Source organism: Dermacentor albipictus, chromosome 1, assembly GCF_038994185.2.
Source record: "Dermacentor albipictus isolate Rhodes 1998 colony chromosome 1, USDA_Dalb.pri_finalv2, whole genome shotgun sequence".
In the NCBI taxonomy this organism is placed as follows: Eukaryota; Metazoa; Arthropoda; class Arachnida; order Ixodida; family Ixodidae; genus Dermacentor; species Dermacentor albipictus.
This window is the reverse complement of record NC_091821.1, coordinates 105,984,474-106,005,097: the sequence shown is the minus strand read 5'-3', so window position 1 is coordinate 106,005,097 and position 20,624 is coordinate 105,984,474. Positions and strand designations below refer to the sequence as shown.

The following is a 20,624-nucleotide window of genomic DNA, read 5'->3' as shown; positions in this document are numbered from 1 at the left end:
GCCAAGATGCTTTCCTTTGCGATTCTTCATTTCGGGGCCTCCCCCCCTCCCCCCACCCCTACACACAAAAAGACATTATTGCCGCGCAGCGAATTGTCGCATGCTGAAAGTTCGATTTTGTCACTACTTTTGCGAAAAGTAATGGGCCATGGGACTCTTCACTTGCCGGATACGATATTATTGCGATAGCAATTAGGTGGACACTCAAGGCGCATTCTTGTCGTCGCCGTCATGTTCCGTATGAAGTACAAGGGCGATAACATCGTCAGCGCGCGCCACATTCTGAATGTGCGAGTGAAAGCGTAGCGGGCGGGGGGGGGGGGGGTGGAGAGGGAAGCCGACGATGGTGGGTCAGTCTTGTGTGCGCAACGGATAAAAGTGAAAAGGAAGCTCGCTGCCGAAGGAAGCTCGCTGCCTTCCGTCGCGCGCGATGCATCGGGGGAGTGGAGGGAGGGAGGGGGGTTGCGGGCCTTAGGATGCTGTGATCTGTGAATCTGTGATTGCGCAACATGTTTATTTGCCTTATTTGATGCATTATACAGGGTGTTTTAGCTTACTTTAGCCAAAGTTTAAAGATATGCCGATGCACTCTAAGACGACGTGACCAAATGCATGTTGCTCACTTTTGTATGCATTGTGTAGCTATTTTTGTTTTTTTAATTAGATAATTAGTGACGACTAATTAACTTATGAAGCAATGAAGCTAGGAAAAAAATTCCAATCAGAAAGTTTCAGAGCGCTTTGCAAAGCGTCCGAATAAACAGTTTCTGCCTTTCTATCTATTAAGTATTAGTGTTTTTCAGCTCACTGCGCATTCGCGCTAAATACAAGAAAACATAAAGTGACATGCCCGCTTGCGTGTCATGATTGCACTGCTCCCAAGCTTTCCGCGGACAAACAGCCATAGGTGCACTAGCTGCCAATTAAAAAGCGAGAGAGCAGCGACGCAAGCGCTGGCTGTTCGATTTAAGCTAGCAACCGTTATCGCCTGTGCTGTGTAAAGCGACTGATGGGCGTGGTTGTAGTGGTAGGTGGTAATTCCAGACAGCGATAAACAAACTATCGTGCATCGGCCGCTAAAGCGCGAGCAATTTCATGATGCCTTTTTTCAACGAGGAAAAAGCCAACATGATCCTTGCTCTAGTAGCTGCATGCAAGCAGACAGAGACGGCAAGCTGCAAGAATATTTCGAAGCTGGCACCCGGGTACGCGACTGAGCCCGATGACAATATTCAACACCTACGAGTCGCTGAAGCAAACCGGCAGCTTCACAAGAAAGAGGCAGAGAGCTTGAGTCATAAATAATGAGGTTCGCTCCAACGTTTTGTCTTTCATGGCAGGTAATCCACACGCTAGCACGCGCAGCGTGAGCGCACAGCTCGGTGCGTCCAACTCAAGTGCCTGGATGATTTTGAAAACAGCTGGACTGCAGCCTTATCCCCTGCAGTTGCATCAATGTCTGGAGTCAAGGGATCTTCAAAAGAGACTCAACTTTGCGAATTGGATTTTGATTCAGGAGGGGCAGGATTCTGACTTTCTCACTAAGGTATCCGGACTGACGAGATGAACTTTTCCTGAAATTGCCAAGTAAATATCCACAACACACACTGTAGAAGTGAGCGAAATCCCCACTGGCTAGGAATATCCCGCCACCAATATCAGTGGTCTTTTAACGTTTGGTGCGGAATATATGACAGCATAGTCATTGGCCCAATGTTTTTAACAACACTCTGACCGGCAAGAGGTATGTCAGTCCCTCAAAGGGCAGGTTGAAGACTCCTGCTGCAACACGCCCCTAGCCCAGCTTGACCAATGTGGTGTCAACACGACGGGGCCAGTCAACCACGACAGTCAAGCACGAGCAAGCCTTGATGTTACTTTCCCAGGGCAATGGATAGGGAAAAACGGGCCGGTGCTGTGGCCGGCAATGTCATCCGGCCTCAACCCTCTTGACTTTTTCTTCTGGGGCTATATTAAGGATCACGTATGCACGACGGAAACTACGACTGCAGAAGCCTTACAGGAGAAGGTAACTGAACTCTGCCACAGCACTTCACCGACGGTGCTCAAGGCAGCGACAGCAAGCGTTCTCAAAAGGTCCCAGTGTTGTATCGCTGCAGAAGGTGACCTCTTCGAGCGCTTGCTGTGAAAGCGCATGAAAAATAAACGTAAATTAAGTGAAAGACTGCGTCTGGTCATTAATGATACTCTTATTCCACCATTTTCAGCCTTCTGAAAACTGAGTTTTTTTTGTTCAGGGATGTTCAGTTTTGCTTACAGCTATCGCGAAATGACGGACCTGTTGCTTCCGGCAGCACAAGCGATAACCGCTGCGTCTGCTTATCGCTATAACGAACTTTTGCGAGGGGAGCACATCGCTGGCGTAAACGGCACAGCCGACGCCTACGTGGTTGCCCTGTCGCCTTTTAAGTGGTAGCGCGCCTTTGGCTGTTTGTGCGAGGAACGTTGGGGAGCAGTGCAATCACCACGCGCAAGCGGGCATGTCACTAGTTTTGCAGTTCACGGGCATCATCAGTAAGCTGAAATACACTCATACCTAATATGTATTTAGAAAGACAGAAACTGTTTATTCGGACGCTTTGCAAACCGCTCTGCAATTTTCTAAATGGAATTTTCGTCCTAACTTCGTTACTGCAGAAGCTGGCTTATTATTCTTGACTAAAAATCTAATAAAGCAAAATACAAAATATAGCGTGACACACTACGTACAAAAGTGAGCTACATGCCTTTAGTCACGTCGTCTTCGAGTGTATCGGCATATTTTTAAGCTCTGGCTAAAATGAGCTGGAACACCCTGTATAAAGTGACTTTTTCTTAGATACGTCGATTTATTGGGTACTTACACGTATATTTAAATATCTTGTTGCGAGATCTTGTGGATAGATACAGTGAACTTTGTTTCGAGAGACACTTTTTTTTTGCTTTTTAACAATCGTTATCTTGGAATTTGTGTATTCCATTGTACTTCGAATTTTTAATGTATATTTTGCAGAACTGCTCCTTTTTATATGGGATCTCTGTTGCGACTACGAATTCGGTGCAATTACAATATGCAACCGGTGACAGCTGCTCCTGCGCAGTACATTGGAATGAAGGCAGCCTCACTGAGATATTTTCCTGGCCGTTGCATATGTACAAATATGTAAACTTGTAGGCTTTCGAATGACGAAGTATCATTAACATATTTGTCCTCAACTTGTTCATTTCACGGCCTTTACATTTATCATATCAGCGGCATGCACTGCTTTGCTGGTTTCGCACTGATATAATTCTAAAGTTCGTGTGATATTTTTTTTCTTAATAAATAGACAAACAGCATGGAAGCATTGACATCAGTTATTCTTGGCACAATTTTTGAGAACATAAGGGTACATTCTTTTATGAAAAAATACACATTTTAGTTGTCTTGACAGTGCGGAGCGTTAAAAAATTTGTTTGCAGCATCTTTGGCAATTGCAATGCAGTTATTATTCATGTATTTGATCCCTCGACAAATTGTGTGAGGAGGTCAAGATCCAACGTGAGCCCCTCCCCCCCCCCCCCCCCGAACGAAATTTCTGGCTACGCCACTGAACAAGCCCAACAGGCCCCTCTCTTGAAGCCGTAGTGGGACACGGAGTAATAGAGCGTACAGGAAGAGGATGTTCACCTGGCGGTAGCGGACTTGCACGTCACTACTGACGAACTCGATGCTCGAGGTCAAAAACGTTGCCGGTTACCATTAAACCCTGCTTTTTCGTTGTCGTCCAAGAATAAGAACAAAAATTCTCCGGCCAAATTCTCAAAGGTCCTCAAGGAGGGTATTTTGGAAAATGTCATTGCTAGTGCAATACATCTCTATCATACGTTCTTTAAAAGTACTACAGTAGAACTGTCGTTCAAGTATTGCAGCTTATAATTTTTAAATGCGGTACCTTTCCTAGTTCGCTTAAGAAGGAAAAAATAATTCCCGTCTTTAAAAAAAAGGTGATAAATCTCTGATGTCTATTTATCGGCCAATGCCTATTTTGTCCTCCATTAGTAAACTTGAGAAATTTTTTCTGAAACGCATAAACAGCTACCTAACAAAGTTTAAGTTGTTAAAATCTTACCAATTCGGTTTCCGTCCTGGCACTTAGACCAGCTTAGCTTTTATTGCATTAACCGATTACATAAGGTGTTCTATTGACAGCGGTAAATTTGTTGGCTCAGTATTTTTAGATTTTACTAAAGCTTTTGACACTGTTAATCATACCATTTTATTTGCCAAACTAGAATCTTTACATATAATAAGGTTTAACTTTTCTAAAAAATTACTTACATGCCCTCGTGAGCCAACGGACTGTGTAGGGGGCGCTTATTCCGGGTCGAAAGTTGTTAATCAAGAGGGCTCCATGTTAACCCACAGGGCTTAATACTGGGACCCTTGTTGTTTTGCATTTACATTACTGACTTACCTGATGCTCTTAATCTTTCTAACGCTATTTTACATGCTGATGATACCACTATTTCCATGTCATATAAATCTTTGAGAACATTACTTTTTAAACTGAACAGTGAACTAGCGAAATTTGTAGAATGGTGTCAGTTAAATCATTTAATTTTGAATCCTCTCAGAACTCAGCTCATGATATTTAAAACAAACAAGAGGATGGTGCCGTGTATCCACCAAGTAACTCTCGACAGTCGCCTTATTGCTGCAGCGGTCTGTGTGTCGTTCCTTGGCATAAAATTAGATCTTAACTTGAAGTTTACTAATCATATTGTGTTTCTTAAACAAAAAGCCGCTTTCGGCATAAGAGCTCTCATTAAATCATGTACATTCTTTTCAGAGTTCGCATTATTATCATAATACTTTGCGTTCATTCATAGTCATATCACCTATGGTATTGCTACCCGGGGAAACACGTATAACTGCCACCTCTCGTCTATCCAACACATACAGAACCAGGCTATTCGCATAATAACCAACAGTTCCTTTTACTCAAACGCTGTCCCGCTCCTCCAGGCAAACTTTATACTACTTGTATCTGGCCTATTTAACTATCATTTAGGTATTCTTTTTTAAATTACTTAACAAACAGCTTGCTTATGAATTTGTGGACTACAAATTACTCGCTAATACTAACCACACTAGGTTTGCACATAATTTGAACTATTTACTGCCTAAATGTAACACCAACTATGGAAAAATGACATCCTCGTTTTCAGCATTAAAAAAGTGGAATGACCTACCCCATTCCCTTAAACTAACGTCATCTTGAAATGTACTCAAACATGAATTAAAATCTTTTATTGTTTTTAAATAGTTTCATACCCTATAATATGTTCTTCTGTATAATTATGTTTTTTTATATATGTTCTTTTTTGTTTGCTTTCTCTTACCAATGTATTACATTACGCACCTTCATTTCTTTCTTTTTGTACTTTTTAAAATTTTGCTGCTTTGACTCACGTTTCGTATACATTTTTTTTCTTCTTTTTTGAATCGAGGGTCCCGTTGCAGTCATTGACTTCGGGACCCTTGTCTGCACACTGTTTGTTACTTATTCATTGTTACTTAATGGAGAATAAACTGAAACTGAACTGAAACAAGCTGGAGAAGATGTACGAGCATAAATTTCAGCCTAACTTCTAGCGGACACTCTCAAAGAGACATATTTCTATTTATATATATCATTACAGCTAGGACAAAATAAAATCGTTTGCCATATAATGCACAACTGAAATACAAGTACAACAGTCCGAAATTCCGTGCCTTAGAGGTGCCAGTCCAGGACACTGGTATGAAACTGCTCCCCTATGGATCTTTCAGGTTTCTCTATGCAGCACTAGAAGCAAGCTCATGACGATATGTGGAGCAGTATGCGACACCTTCGTCGCATTCGTTGATCTTTCCGGCTACAGGAGTAGGTTTCTCTGCAGAACACCATTCTCCAGCTACCTGATCCATCTGAGTTGATCTGGTATCGCGGAGACGTCGGTACTACTGTTATTTCGAATAACGTTTGTTTTATGCGGGTTTATGTTCGCAAGACACTCCTGTGGACCTCGTCAGCCCAGAACCAACGATCATGTTACTTAACAAATGCTGTTCCGCAAGTTTGTTCACAAACACGGGAATAAATTAAAGGTGCCTGAAAAAGGCACGGACATGACAGGATACAGCACAGGCGCCACTCTTCTCTGTCCTTGTCCGTGCCCTTTTCTGTCGCACTCTTAACTATTTCCGGTCTTGGTACTATCAGCTGTGCTTGGAGCCACATTAATAGGAAAGTTAACGCATTAAAAATTCGTTATTCATTCAAATAATATTTTGTTGCTTAACAAGGCTAATAGTGGCTGTGCCTAGCGGAAAATCCGCTTAAATAGCCATATTCTGACGAATCATAGTTTAATTAGTGTCAAATCTTGCTACACAGATGCTTTTGTTCGTGCAGGTTTCTTGTGCTCAAGACACTCTTTCATGAGGGCCAAGGCACGTTTAAGCAGGATCATTGTGACTGCGCGAAGGATCACCATAATACAGCGTGAAAATTCCCAAAGTGCACTTATTCTCCCTTATCGAATTCTATTTGCCTTGCAAAGCACAGGCCAGAGTATGTGGCGTGTACCACAGGGGTCATGCGTATCATACCCCCGTCGTTGCTGCGGAAGGATATACTCAAGTGACAAGAAGAGTTCTATAGCACAATTCAGCGAATGTGACAGTGCATCCTTATTCGGCGTCGCATTGCTGCCATTATGCATGTGATCTTATTTTATTGCGATAGTAATTATATGGACACTCCAGGCGCATTTCTGTCTCCGTCAGCGTCGCTGTGATGTTCCGTATAAAGTCCAAGGACGATAACATTGTCGCGCGCCGTATGCTGTATGTGCGAGTGAAAGTGTGCCAGGGTGAGCCGACGAAGGTGGCTCAATCAAGGGAGGAAATCTGGAAGGAAGCGCGCCGTCTTCTGTCGTACACAAGACACCGCAGGGAGGGAAGGGGGGCGTTTTACTCCGGCGGTGGCTGCGCATGGCGCGGCCGCGCGGCCCCTATCTTGAAGGCGATCTGCGATGGGGACAGAGTGTGCAGAGCGATGATAGGTTCGTGTGCGCCGTGTTCTCACCGATTAGTTCGCGTTGAAGCGAGAGGCAGCACGAGGGTCAATTCGCTCGCTGCTGCTTCCGCACTTCCTCCCCCCAGCGTTTTGACAGTGAGTGTGCGCGGTCATCGAGTGAGATGTATTCATGTTTGCTTGTGCGCGCGTGACACTAGGCTTGTTGATTGAATTAGTAAGCGAATATTTACAAGTTTACAAGGCCGATAAAACTACTATCCTTACTTTGTACAGCTGTCTACAAATTTTCTATCGCAATCGATGCTTCCCCTTTCGGGCGGAACTGCGATTTCTTCAGGAAAAAGCGTAATTGTTTATAAGATTAGTAATCAAAGCGCGTATTTCTTAAACCCGCCAATATTTCTTCGTCCTCAAAGTATTTTCAGCAAGCAGCAGGGGGTGAGTTTCACAAGGTGCCGGCACTCCCGCGGATACCCGGCCTGCAGATGTTCTACAGGAGAAACCCGGCAATCTGGTTCCTCCAACTCGAAAGTCACTTTTATATTCACATCCATCACCAGTGCTTGCGCTACCTTCATGCAAGCCGCGAGCTGCCAGACGGCCTCCTCTCGGCGCTCCGACTTCCACCAGGCCCGGGCATCTACGAAGCCTGCGGGCCGCGGTGATAGCTCCCTGCGGCATCCCTCTGGTAGCCCCTCGCCCACATCCTACAACTACCAGCTTCACAATGCTGGAGTTTTCTCCTGTGACATCGTTGAGGCCGGGTAAATCTCTCTTGGTATTCGTGTCACCGCCACCTCCAACCACAGCAGACCTTTCAGACCGTTGGCCATCTTCTCACCCACCTTACCCACCTCTGCTCGCCTCACCCTATGCTCTGTCAATGCTTGTTAAAAAGGGCTGAGGACTTTGTCAAGCCGTAAAAAGGCTTTTTGTTCGCGGTCCTCAACATTGTGGTGTTGAAATAAAGTGAATTGAATTGAATTGAATTCTTTCAGCGACTAGTCATCCAGTTCAGACGACAGCCCTGACCTTACACAATATGGACATGACGGATGGGCTAACAACACAATCCCACAGCACCAATCAGAATGGTCTCCCAGATCAGCCTCCTCTGCGTGTCCATCATGTCCAACCAGCACCAGAATCCGCGAAGCATGAAACAGCTGCAACGGCTTCACCGTCCATCGACTTTCGGCTTTCTGCACTACCGCTACCGTCGCGTGTAGTACGATCACGCCGCCCTCCACGTCATTTGCCTTCAGTACACGTCAGGCTTCCGCCAGTACGCCTCGCCTCTTCTGGCCAAGATGCATCACACGAGGCGCGCAGAAAAAGACGCACTCGGCTCACATGACGAAGCCTGTCCTTAACGCCAGTAGGCTTGGTCGCCCCGCGGCCGCGTGCACGCGAGATGCTCACAATCGTACCACCCGCTGCCACCGATGAGATTGCGTCGTGAATCTGCGCTCCCCTTAGTTATGTACGCCGTCTGCGGCATAGGCATCTACAACCTGCCCGAAGAAACGCGAACCGATGCCGCAGAATGACCTATATATCAGCCCCACTCTCAACCTCGACCACGAGAGAAATTTGTGTATTTCCTCTGCCTCAACACGAACTCAACCTGGAGTGCCTAACGGACACTATGAACTACCGCACATGTACACAGACTCTCTTTTTCTTGTCGCGCTTCTTTTGCGCATATTTTTCAATCGCGCTACGCGCTAGTGGGGGGGGGGGGGGGTGCGTTGGAGCCTTTTGTAGCAGCGCGATAATAGGCCCCAGCGCTGCAAAAAAAAAAAAAGACACGCATGCACGCGGGCAGAACACGCTAGCATGCCCGTGCGGAGCGGTCACGTCTACCTGCCACTCACCGGGACTATCGGTACCATGCCTGGCCGTATCCAAAAAACGTCGCCGCGGCGGCTTCCTCTTTTCAACCGCTTCCACAACTCTTTAAGCAAAAACTCTTCATCAAAGCAGATGCTATAGCCAATCCTGACGGAGAACCTAATGTGACCGAAGGCGATCAGCGAATGGTGAAGAGAACTTACGAAATAAAAAAAAAGGACATCGTGAATTATGCCCTAGGGTCCGTATTCACAAAAAAGCTCGAATTGTTCGTAAGAGCGAATTCCAGCCAAACGTGATGAAGAAAACATTATAAGCTATGGCGACCAGTCAATAGAAAAGAGCACATACGTACTAAAAGCTTTGTGAATTCAAGCCTTGGGTATGTATTCCCAAACAGCTCTTACTCTATAGAACTGTTCGTAAGAGCAAACTCCAGCTAATGCTGGACATATTATTAGCGAAAGCCACCAGCCAATGGCTAATAGCCCTTACGAACAAGAAGCGTGGTGAATTTGGCACCGGGGCTCATATTCACAAAAACTTTCTTACACTATAACTTAAAAATTATGGGGTTTTACGTGCCAAACTACGATCTGGTTGTGAGGCACGCCGCAGCGGGGGACTCCGGAAATTTCTACCACCTGGGGTTCTTTAAGCTGCATCTAAATCTAATTAGGCGGGAGTTTTCGCACTTCGCCACCTTCGAAATGTGGCCGCCGTGGCCGGGATTCGATCCGGCGACCTCCGTGCTTAGCAGCCCAACACCATAGCCACTAAACAACCACTGCGGGTTTACACTAGAACTGTTTCTAAGAGCAGATGCCAGTCAATGGTCTTGTCGTACATGCCATTATTGAATTCAGTCAGCTAATTGTTAATGGCACTTACGAATGAAAAGCTTTGTGTCAGGGGTCAAACTCGCAAAGCTTTTCGTTCCTAAATCCTGTTTTCCGGTGTCCGATCGCCTTCGCTAATATGTACGCGATTGCGACTGGCTCGCATTTTCTCATACGAACTACTTTAGTGTAATAACTTTTTGCGAATATGACCTCCGAGACCATTATTGACATACACACTACGCTAGAACTGTTCGTAAGAGAACATTTCAGCCAAAGGCAAAAAGGCACTTGCGAAATAAAATCTTGGTGAATTTTGTCCCAAAACACAGTAGGCATATCAGAAGTACACCATGTAAACTAAAAAAGAGGGCAACCTTTGCTAGTTTTCTACCATCTACCACGTGCCCGAATGCGCCTTCACTTGGCATCGCATACTACTTTCAACTTATTAAATGCCTCCTTTCGAACTGAATACCACGTCGTAGGGAACACACTGAGGCACACCGACTTAGCCAATTGGTGCCAAGCACTCAATGCTTCTCGTTTCTAAATACTGTCTGCCATTGGTCAATCGCTCGGCTAATAGTATTCCCAACATCGCGATTGTCAAGCATCTTCTCTTACGCTAATCGTAAGAGATGTTGCCCGGCAATCTTATGCTAGACATATTATTAATAAAGGTGGCTACCTAAACGCAGACAGCACTTACGAACGAAAAGCTTTTTGAATGCGGCCCCTACTCTTCAGAAGGCTGCGAAAGAAAGGCGAGTGGCGGGAACCTCGTTGTAGCTAAACAAAACTCGCGCGCACGCACCGATAATTTTGAGAATGCCTTTGGGCAAGAATTCGCCAATGTCACCGGTGTAGAACCAGCGCATCTGGCCATCTTCCTTGAAGCTTTCCGCAGTCAGTTCTGGCTTCTTGTAGTAGCCGGCCGCCACAGTGGGGCCTCCGACGACCACTTCGCCTCGAGGGTAGGGCCGGTCACTCACGTGGTAGCCGCCTGAGCCCGAAAGGTGAACGTGAGATTGCAAAAGAACCGAGCCATGCATCTTTATTTTGAGTCGTTTCAGGTTCACATTATGGCGGACACTACCAACCGAAACGATGGTAATTTGCCACCTGTATACGCTAAGCATCGCGATCACGTTATGCGACGTCCTTCAACGACGTTTTCGTCGCTCTTTAGCCTCGTTGTGAACAATCCTCACGTGTAGGAGCCGAAACGTTAACTTTCCTAAATCTTTCATGGTTGGTGTTCGTCTACTTCGTTCCTCAGACCCCCATGACTTCCGAAGGGTGCGAGAATTACCTTGTAGAATTTCACTGTCTTCGATGTATAAGTTGCTCGAATTGGCATTCATCTGCCTAAGTATTCTTTTTTTCTACATTTCAGTAAAAAGTAGACGTAAATTTCTTCTAAGCTCTCCCTCGATTCATGTGGTTGTAACTAACAAAAAATCGAGCGCCTTGGTTTCATTTACTGTCTTCGCACGAAAATTCCTGAGTACATGACAAGCGGCCATAATGGCATTGCTGTACATGTTGCGTAGTGCTCAGCAATTGTAATGTGATACTCGGAGTGCCTAGTTGCCGGCACTTTTGGCGGCGGTTGGTGCTGGGACACCGGGCTGATGAATTTTTGCATCACATGAAAGGCCAGAGCCTTTGTGTTGAATTGTGACTGAATACGGCCGCTCAGCGCTCATCGGTGGCGAAAAAAGCGCCGGCCGTCCTGCAGTCCGAGTTTCGCGCTTCAATCATTCAGCACTGCACATTCAATGACACAAAGGACTCAACGACAAGCCTTGCAACATAAAGCCTTTCGAGGTCACACGACTGAAACGTATAAGAGCAGTCACTGAAGTATTCTCGGTTAGTTAAAGAAAATGAACATATTAATCTTCGCTAAAAGAAATTCAGCAGCACCTACCTCACGATGACTGTCGACGGTAATGCGTTTAGAATCGAATCAATACAGTGACACAACCTACTGCTACCATCGAAACGAGTTATGTGTGAGGCGTGCACTGCTGCGCGACTCCGCTGAGCGCTCGACGACCATCTAGTGGCGCCGTCGCGAAGCCTAGATGCATGGCGCGCCGGTGCGTGCGAATGCTGAGAAACGCACCGTGCTGTAACCGGGCTCCTTTCTCGCGCTTCTTTCTAAACACGCTGCATCATCTAGTGGCGGTGCCAAGAAGTACGTTCGTCGTGACCTCAGAGACGAGAAGCGTGGCACGTCGGTAGGTGCGAACGCTGAGAATTGCTCCCTCGCTTCACCTAGGTTGGCGAGAGGTTCATTGAAGAGCGGCACATACCCAGTGTATTTGTGGCGCAGCCTGCTAATGTTTCGGGTTACAGTCCTTGATGAACCCATGTGACGTGGGTTCGATTCCGTCCGGCATAGGAGAAATTTAGGTGCCCTTGGTGATTGTAGAGCGGCACACACCTACTGGCACATACACAGTGCATCAAATCGGTTTATTGAAGAACAGCACAGACCGATTGGCTCATACGAAGCGCTCCAAGTGAGCGTCAGTTTCTTTGAAGAGTGGTACGTACACAGTCCCGCATCTACAGTGACACATCTCGGCGTGAAAAAGGTTCGTTGAAGAGCGGTACATATGTATACGTTGCCCCATACAACATGGCTCAAGTTGCTTCGCGGTTGGTTTCGAACTCTGTTCCCTCAGCACACAGCCTGATGCTGTAACCATTCGATCATGGAATACACAGTGACCCAGGTTGGCGGAAAAACGGTTAGATGCAACCTTGCACAGACAGACAGACAGACAGACAGACAGATAGATAGATAGCCCTCGGAAAGTGTATGAAGTACCTTAAGAATGCCAACGCATTAATACCGACAATAAACGTCTTGTACGAGTGCACAACATGGCCTCTAAGTTTGCATCGCCAATATAGAAGCAAAGTGCCTGCTATGCCATAACCTTAGAAGCCATTGAGCGAACGAGTGCTGCTGTTTCCGTGCAGTAAGGTCATTCGCCCTATGGGCAGCTGTTTGCTCTACTTAGTTACATAGCTCTACTTACTTACATACAGTTACAGTTACATATCTCTACTTACTAAGTAGAGCTATCTACATAGCTCTACTTACTTTTTTTTAACCTTTAGTGCCGGCATTAGTGCCACAAAACCAACTTATACAGTTTTTTTATGTTTAAGTTGCACCTACTCTCTCAGTTACCTTGAAATTGCGTCGCAGAGGGAATATAACTTTATCACAGGTACTTGTTTCGTAATGCATGCATATAGCAGTAATTTTCAATTCGTCATGCGATATTTTGTTCATCAGATACTCGCAGTATGACAGTGTGGTGGCTTGAAGTATTGTGGTTTTGAATAAAGTAAGATTACATTCGTGCTATAGTCACCCTCTGCGATTGAACAACGCGCGCTACAGAAAACGTCTTTGTTGCCATAACCAGTGTGCTTACCTTCATCCCAGTCAACCAATTTTATTTGTACCCCATTCAATGGAGGTCCAGCCACGCCAACAGTGAGGTCCCATGCTGGAAAACAAAATATTTGATTCTTATACCAGTCTTCGAAATGAAATGACAGAGCAACATTGTTTTATCAGTGCCCCGATGACCTTGTTATTCGAAGATTCAGCCATCACGAACTACCGCACAAAAATGCACTTGGTCGTACGGTAATTCGCCAATCTACTAGTCCGCCTATATTGCATTTTGCTAGCAAAGATATGATGTATGACTAGGATGTATTCGCTAAACATTGCTTACAGTCCGCTGTGCTCACACTTAACGCTTTCATATGGCTCAGGCAGTACACGGAGCAGGGCTGGTATAATGTAAAATTCTTCTAGCATGATTATTTCCTTATCACGCACCGTTGATGACCAGCCAATCCCGATGATAAAGTAGGCAGACCTCTGAGGAAGCATGAAAAGGGACAGTATCGATTCGGAGCCGCAGGCGACACGTGTTGAACTTGACTGCAAAACTCCATGGCAAAACGACGACAAATTTGACGGTGTCCTGATTATATGTAAACGGCCCCAGCAGGCCAGGGTAGATGGCACTGCGCATGTGTAGTACGCTGAGGGGGTCAGCGTTTTTACGGAGCGCGTCGCTCGCTTGCTCGCTGATATCACTAGAGAGTTACTGGCGGCGAGGACTTACGGAGTCGCCATCTTTCGGAAGCGCCTCGCTTGCGTCGTATGAGGGAAAACGCAACGAGCTCCTCGTAGGTTTCGCTGGTGGCTCTCAAGAAAACACCACGTGGGAGCCCTCTTTCTGACATTTCTGTAAGTACTTTTGAAACGACCAAAGTTTTTACTGTCAAAATAATAATCTTGGACAAACAGAAAGCACAGAATAGCTTATAGACGCTATATCTTTACCGAATAGTCCCACTGCGCACGGTCGCCGCAATGTAGTCCCCCCGAACCGGTTTCTTGCGTGAAAGGTAGGCAATCGGCTGAGAGCAAACTATGTGAAATATGCTTTTACGGTGGACTGTCTGTATAACAGAAGGGTGCATAACAGAATGAAGCCTCAATGCAGCGATCCCACGGGTTCGCAGCGGCTGACTGCGGGTCTGCATGCATGTCCGCTCGCAATGTTTCGCTTTTGCTGTGACCACGCTTTCGTACCATGCCGTGAGCTTTAGGCCGTAGCATATGAGTATTTGACCATATAGAATCAACTGTTGCGTGGATGCTATCAGAGCTGTTCAAAAATATTTTCATTATAGCTATGCCTATTGCAAAAACCAGCGTCTTCCAGTGCCTTCCAGTGTGAAATCAGCGCGTTTTTTGACACTAGATCGCACTGGGGACGCTGGCGCTCGCTGGAAGTCACTGGGACACCAGTGTTAACGCTGGATGAGAGATGGGTCACACTGGACGAAACGCTGATTTCACTGCCATGACGCTGGGGCGCACTGGTTTGTGCTGTACACGCGCTGGTTCTCGCTGCAGTTCGCTTGCTCGTACTGAAAACTGCGCTGGTTGCGTTTGCGCCGCACTGGTTCCAGTACGCGAGGAGGACAGGCGCTGCTGAATATTAAATACTTTATACAATTTCATGGCTTGATAATAGTCTCTTGTCCTAAATAACGCTATATTTTGGGGTCATAAAACTCTATTTCGTGTCGCAGCTTGGAATAAAGGTGCGTGAGCTGCCCTGTTCATGCATGGATATTTGACACTGAAGATCACTTTCGTTCTTTTTTTTTGCGTTTTCACTTTTGACTGGGCGGTTAGCTACATTCTTGAACGAAACCACGCAAACGTAGATGACGCCTTCTTTTTTAGTATTTTGTGCGTAACCGATGACTGCGAGCTGTCGCCGTTGTCGCAGTGTTGTGGAGTCGACCCGAAACCCAGAAGCCATTCAGACGCGTTCGAACGGGCCCCGAGTTCGAAGCATACCGCTGATTGATATTATCGCACCGATAACAAAGCTGAGGCAATTCGGGCACTTCTACTTTCCCTAGTGTACTAAAAAATATTATATAAAAGTTTCTGAGGCTCAAATACACACATTTTAGCATTCGCCAGGTACCTGCGCCGAGATCGGTTCCTTCCACCGAAGCCTAGGGCTAGCGTAACCGCCGAGTCCGTCTGGGCTCAGGAATGAACAAGTCTAACAAGGATAAAACTCTATATTTCAGCTTTCGCATCGGTGTCCTTAACTAAACCATTCTTTTCGTGTCTGCAGTGTCAGCACAAGAAGCGAGGAGCGCTGATGTGAAGCGTTATAAACATAGGTATATGTGCTGTCGCCAATGCCTACCAGCACTAGACTACGCTTCACTGACTATGGTATGTGACTAGACAGAGGAGTCGATTGAAACTCATCATTAAACTAAGAAAACGTTGCATATCCCTGGCGCGAATAACAAGAAACGGCTATCAAAATCGGCATTAACAGCCCATCCAGCGTTCCGGGTCGGCGTTTCATTAGGACTTTTTTCGAAGTTAAAATGCCAATCACAAACAAAGATCAGTGCTGTGGAACTTCCCAACACACTACTGCATACGGCCAACTTTTTCTTTCTGAAACAGGCGTAAGTTTTAGTTGCAGGGCGATAGCGCATTTACCATATGTGCGCGAGACGTCTCTCTGTGAAACTAAAGCTGCGCCTCGACGTTGACATGGCAAATTATCCACGCAGTTGTATGTGCTGGCATGGTGTTGTGGTAAAGTACCGTGCTTTGGGTCTGTAGGCCCGACGATCGCACCCTGGTCGAATTTATTTTTACTTATTTTTTTATTGCACTAAAACACTCTCTGTTGCTTTCTGTAGTCAGAAAAATATACACGGTGGTCAGGCACCACTTATTTTACGCTCTAGAGCTGCTTTTCGCACCAGTGCCCAGCACCTCCCAGTATGCGGCGCCTCCCCAGCGCCCCAGCATCCAGCGCGCTACACTGGGCCCATAATCCGGCATGGCACTGGATACTGAATGGGTTTTGCAATACGGTAGAAACTTCTACGGCGACTTGTAATGTGCCGACACGACGATTAATTTTTTTTTTCATTTCTTCTAAACTCTTGGACATTTCAATATGATTATTTCTCAAGTTGCTTCACACTGTATGTTTAGCGGTCTTCTCAGCGAGCAATTTCCCCCTACTTCTTTTTCTTAATCCAGTATTTGTTTACTCTTTGGTGCTAACACAAACATAAGCATATGCCATGCCTTTTTTTAATGTGCTTCTTACCGTTCACTTTTTATAGCAGTGAACTTGCCAGTATCTAGCGTCAGCAAGTTCATAGATCAAAGCTTCATGACATTAGCCGGGCAGTGCATGCGGGCAAGCGTCTCAGTGAGCACTTTCTGCTACTCACTGAACACCGCAGCCCCAATGCCGTAGCAGAAATCTTCCTCATGGAAACGCTTGCTGCACACCCGAGTTGTAGCCAATGGCTGCTTGCCGGCTCTGAGTTTCGCGATCCAAGTTTCCCGCAGCTTCTTGTACCGCGAGTACGTGTGAAGGCTGACACCGGGCTCCGTTGCGTACGTCCGGCACTGCGGCACCGAGCAGTAGCCTACCATGTTGGACGCCGTCAAAGGCAGCCACTTTCTAATATAGTGCTTTCAAGTGTTGTCAAGTAGACAACCGAAGCGGGGAAACATCCCCACTTAATCAGAACCGCAGCGCAAGTGGGACATTAAACTTTCATTTTCAGCTTGCTTCGGCGTTTCCGAAGCAGCCGACGTGGCCGTTGTGTCCACGTGATCCCTCATTCTACGCCACGCCGACGTAAGCGCCAGCTTTTCCAGTGGTGAAGCTCGCCCCCATTAGAGAGTTATAGCTCAGCCGGTCAGCGTAAACGTCACTGCGCATGTTGTACCGCGCATGCGCACTGACGTCTAGGCTGGCCCGCTGGACCCAGTATTAAAGCGTAAAGCTGTTTCTGGGCACTTGAATGAATGAATGAATGAATAAATAAATAAATAAATAAATAAATAAATAAATAAATAAATAAATAAATAAATAAATACTCTTTCTGCATCCAGTAGCCGTATTTCACCGGCTAACGAAGGCTGAACGTTATCGCTCGGTGCAGGACGCGCCTGCACGTATCAGAAGTTTCGCGAATGTTTTCGATGGTTCTATTCGTTGTCTGTTGTCGACAAACCTTGTATAATTTGACTGCGGACGCGACACGACTTGTGTAGTAGTTTCTGGAAGGCGCGCGGGCACCGGCGAATACGCTGGAACTTTCGACGATTGATATAGGAAAGCCGACGCGCTTGACCCGCATATAAAATTTTCGACGATCGCTGACTTTGCTCGCCGCTTTCGTTGCGATTGAGTGTTACTTGTTTTGCTTGACACAAGTTCGCGCAATAAAGAGTTAAATTTGTAACTCCCAGTTTGGAGATGTGCATCATTCTTCACCGTCACTACAACGTGACAATATTTCTGATACAGATTTTTCATGATACTTCGCATGCCTAATTCTTACATAGCTGGCTGCGCAATGATCTATCAAAAATAAAATGTACAACAGCTTTTGATACGATATGGCATGGTCGTGCAGGCGTTTTGAAAGCGATCGTGTAGACAGACGACGCGCGAGCGCTGTCTATATCTTGTGCACTATTGTTACTTCAAAGGTAAAAAGAAGCTGTTGCGGCAGGCGTACATCAATAAATAAAACGTGTTTTCCATATCTAAAAGAAGATACAGATCCCTAACTTATTGGTTCTAGCTCAGTTTAGAACAGGCTGTTTTATACCGGACTTAGACGGTTGCAGACAAAATAGTCCAGCAGCAGTGCGCCGCAGCCGAGGAGCGAGCGTCGGCGCGCGTCAGAGTGTGCGTCCAGTGGTTGCGATCCCTTTTCCTCCAAGCGACGCGAAGCTACGCGTTCGCTGGTCGGCGCGTGCCGAAGCATACCGACGCATGCCAGTGGTTGGGCCTTTAGGCGCCTGTTCTTGCGGCGAGCGTCGGCGTCGGTGTCCTACATCGTAACCATGGAGGAAGGAAAACAACTAAGAGGAAGCGTCACGTGACAATCGGGAAACGTAGTCGGAAAAAATTTAGAGGAATGGGATGATGGAAAATAGGCCGTCACGTGATAGGCAAGCGGTAGATTTAGTCGGTTTGCTTCGGTTGCGTATGCTGCGGGGTTTTTGGAATGGCCGCACATAGTATAGCTTGGCAAACGCACGCTGACGTTGAATGAAGGAAGTCAAGTACATGAAGCGGTCGAGTCTCTGTTATGTCAGTCAGGTAACGCACTGAACCACCACGCGGCTCATCGCTTAAGCAAGCAGCAGACAGGTGCGAAGACTGTACCAAACGAAGGCGCCGGGCTATTAACCGGCATTGCGCCCAACAACCCGCGAGGGCCACCTCAAGGACGACTGGTCGCGTTTCGGGACGATTTCAGGGAAACAAGGAAACCTTTCGTCCTGCGAAAGTGTCAAGGCAACCAAACCGCCCTTCTGACGGCGATTCGCTGCGTTTAGGTGCATCTTTTGGGAAACAATGATGTCTTTCGCCACTGAAACATGTACAGGCGATCAAGCGAGCGTCCAAAGTCCACATCGTCTACTTTCCTGTGTTATAAGATCTCGTCCCATCTTGTCCCCAACTACCCAACGATGTACTGGCGGGCCGGGGACCCCGACCATATTTAAGGCCGTGCCGGCCCATTGTTATGGCAGACGGTCCCAGTGGACGCAGTCGTTCTGCTCAATGCCTTCTGCCTCTCCACAGACCGGTGAGAAATCGCTAGGCGCGTCTTAACAGCGTAACAATGTCGCAACACACAATCTTACAACATAGCGATAATAAATCTCAAGGAAAGGTGATGACTTCGGCGTTCAGAGTGCAGGATAATGTTATTTATTTCCCAACGAAAGACACACAGCAGCACCTTTGACTAAGCAAACACGCGACAAATAAATACGCCGTGAAACATCTTGTCTCAACTTATATAGGTTGAGACAAGATAAGACAGCGGAACAAAAATTAGCACCGCACCGGAGTTTGAGGCATGTAACAGCTGATTTGACGAAACAATAGACCACGCTCGGACATACTGTGGACGGGTTTCGAGGTGACAACGCTGACCAGATGTGGTGGTAAGCGCAAGTGATGCTTTGAAAATTATGTGGTCATGGGTCTCGCTCCCAAGTCTTTCTCTACGTTTCAAGGCAACGCATTTGAAGCGAAGAACGACGCCCGCGGTAGCAGAAACCCACGCGTTGTACTTCCCACGTGCCTACGTGCTTTTGACGGCAGGCGCCATTAATCGTTACCACGTACCAAACAATTACAAATGATCCGGCACAAATGTGGACCTAATCTTACCCAAAAGGCACCACGCACGAGGACTCGGAGAGCGGAAGGGGTGGCTTCGGAGGAGGTTCGCTTACCGAGGCTAGCGGAATCACGTGACGCTCCCTCCTAGTTTTTATTTCTCCGTCCTCCATGCTCGCAACCGAGCGAACGAGCACAGCGAAAGATGAGAGCGAACGCGGAGCGCAGCGGGAGATGAAGAATACGGCGACAGCGAAGAGGGGCGAGCGCGAGAAGGAAAGCGGAGGAGGAGGGTAAGGCGAAAGCGTCGGAAAGAAAAACCGCAGGGCCGCGCACGAGGGGCTTTACGGCGACGATAGCTACGAGATGGCCCCAGAGTAGCGCACGTCGTCTGTATGCAGACAAAGTGCTGCGTGCGTGAGTGGAGGTTGTCTGTGGCGGCTGTTGTGAATTGCGCGAACGCATCATCTACGTGCTTCCTCTCGCGATCTCCCGATTAGCGAAGCAGACGCGCCGCACTTGGCTCTGTTTGCAACATGCCGCACGCGACAGATTGTCCGCGCAGCCAGTACATCGAGAAATGAAAACACGTACATAGCTGCACTGAAATTTCGGCGAACATTAGGGACTATCGTCATCATCGGTGAATTTTTATTGTTGTTCTTCAATCAATCAATCAATCAATAAAATGTGGAATAATGATAATAATGATAATAATAATAATATTAATATTAATAATAATAATAACATTTGTAATAATAATAATAATAATAATAATAATAATAATAATAATAGTAGTAGTAGCAGTAGTACGAAATATTGTTGTAGCCTTCGTTTTTACACGTCATGGTTGTTCACGACGTGGTCAATGGTTGTTGCTGAGCGAGAAGGACAGACCAGAGTTAACATGGATGAAGTAGAAGAAACGAAACGGACGCAGATTTCAGATGGAGATACTCGAGCACCCAAAACAATAAAGAATGCAGACAAGTTCGCTCTTTATTGATTTAGAGGCTCCTATGGCGTCGTGGCTTCTATTACTGTTGACTGGTAGAAAAGCAATGCAGTTCTGGGAGTACAACACT

General features: G+C 46.5%; 1 protein-coding gene across 2 annotated transcripts in view; it reads right to left on the bottom strand.

The window, feature by feature from the left end:
* LOC139049111 (fatty acid CoA ligase Acsl3-like) overlaps positions 1-20,624 on the bottom strand; it is a 133,403-nt gene that overhangs the window by 11,536 nt on the left and 101,243 nt on the right. For both annotated transcript variants that reach the window (XM_070524333.1, XM_070524341.1), the window contains 2 exons: positions 13,225-13,299; positions 10,578-10,766 (listed from right to left, as the gene is read on the bottom strand). In XM_070524333.1, the coding sequence (XP_070380434.1) occupies positions 10,578-10,766; positions 13,225-13,299 (264 nt within the window). The remainder of the gene's footprint in view (positions 1-10,577; positions 10,767-13,224; positions 13,300-20,624) is intronic.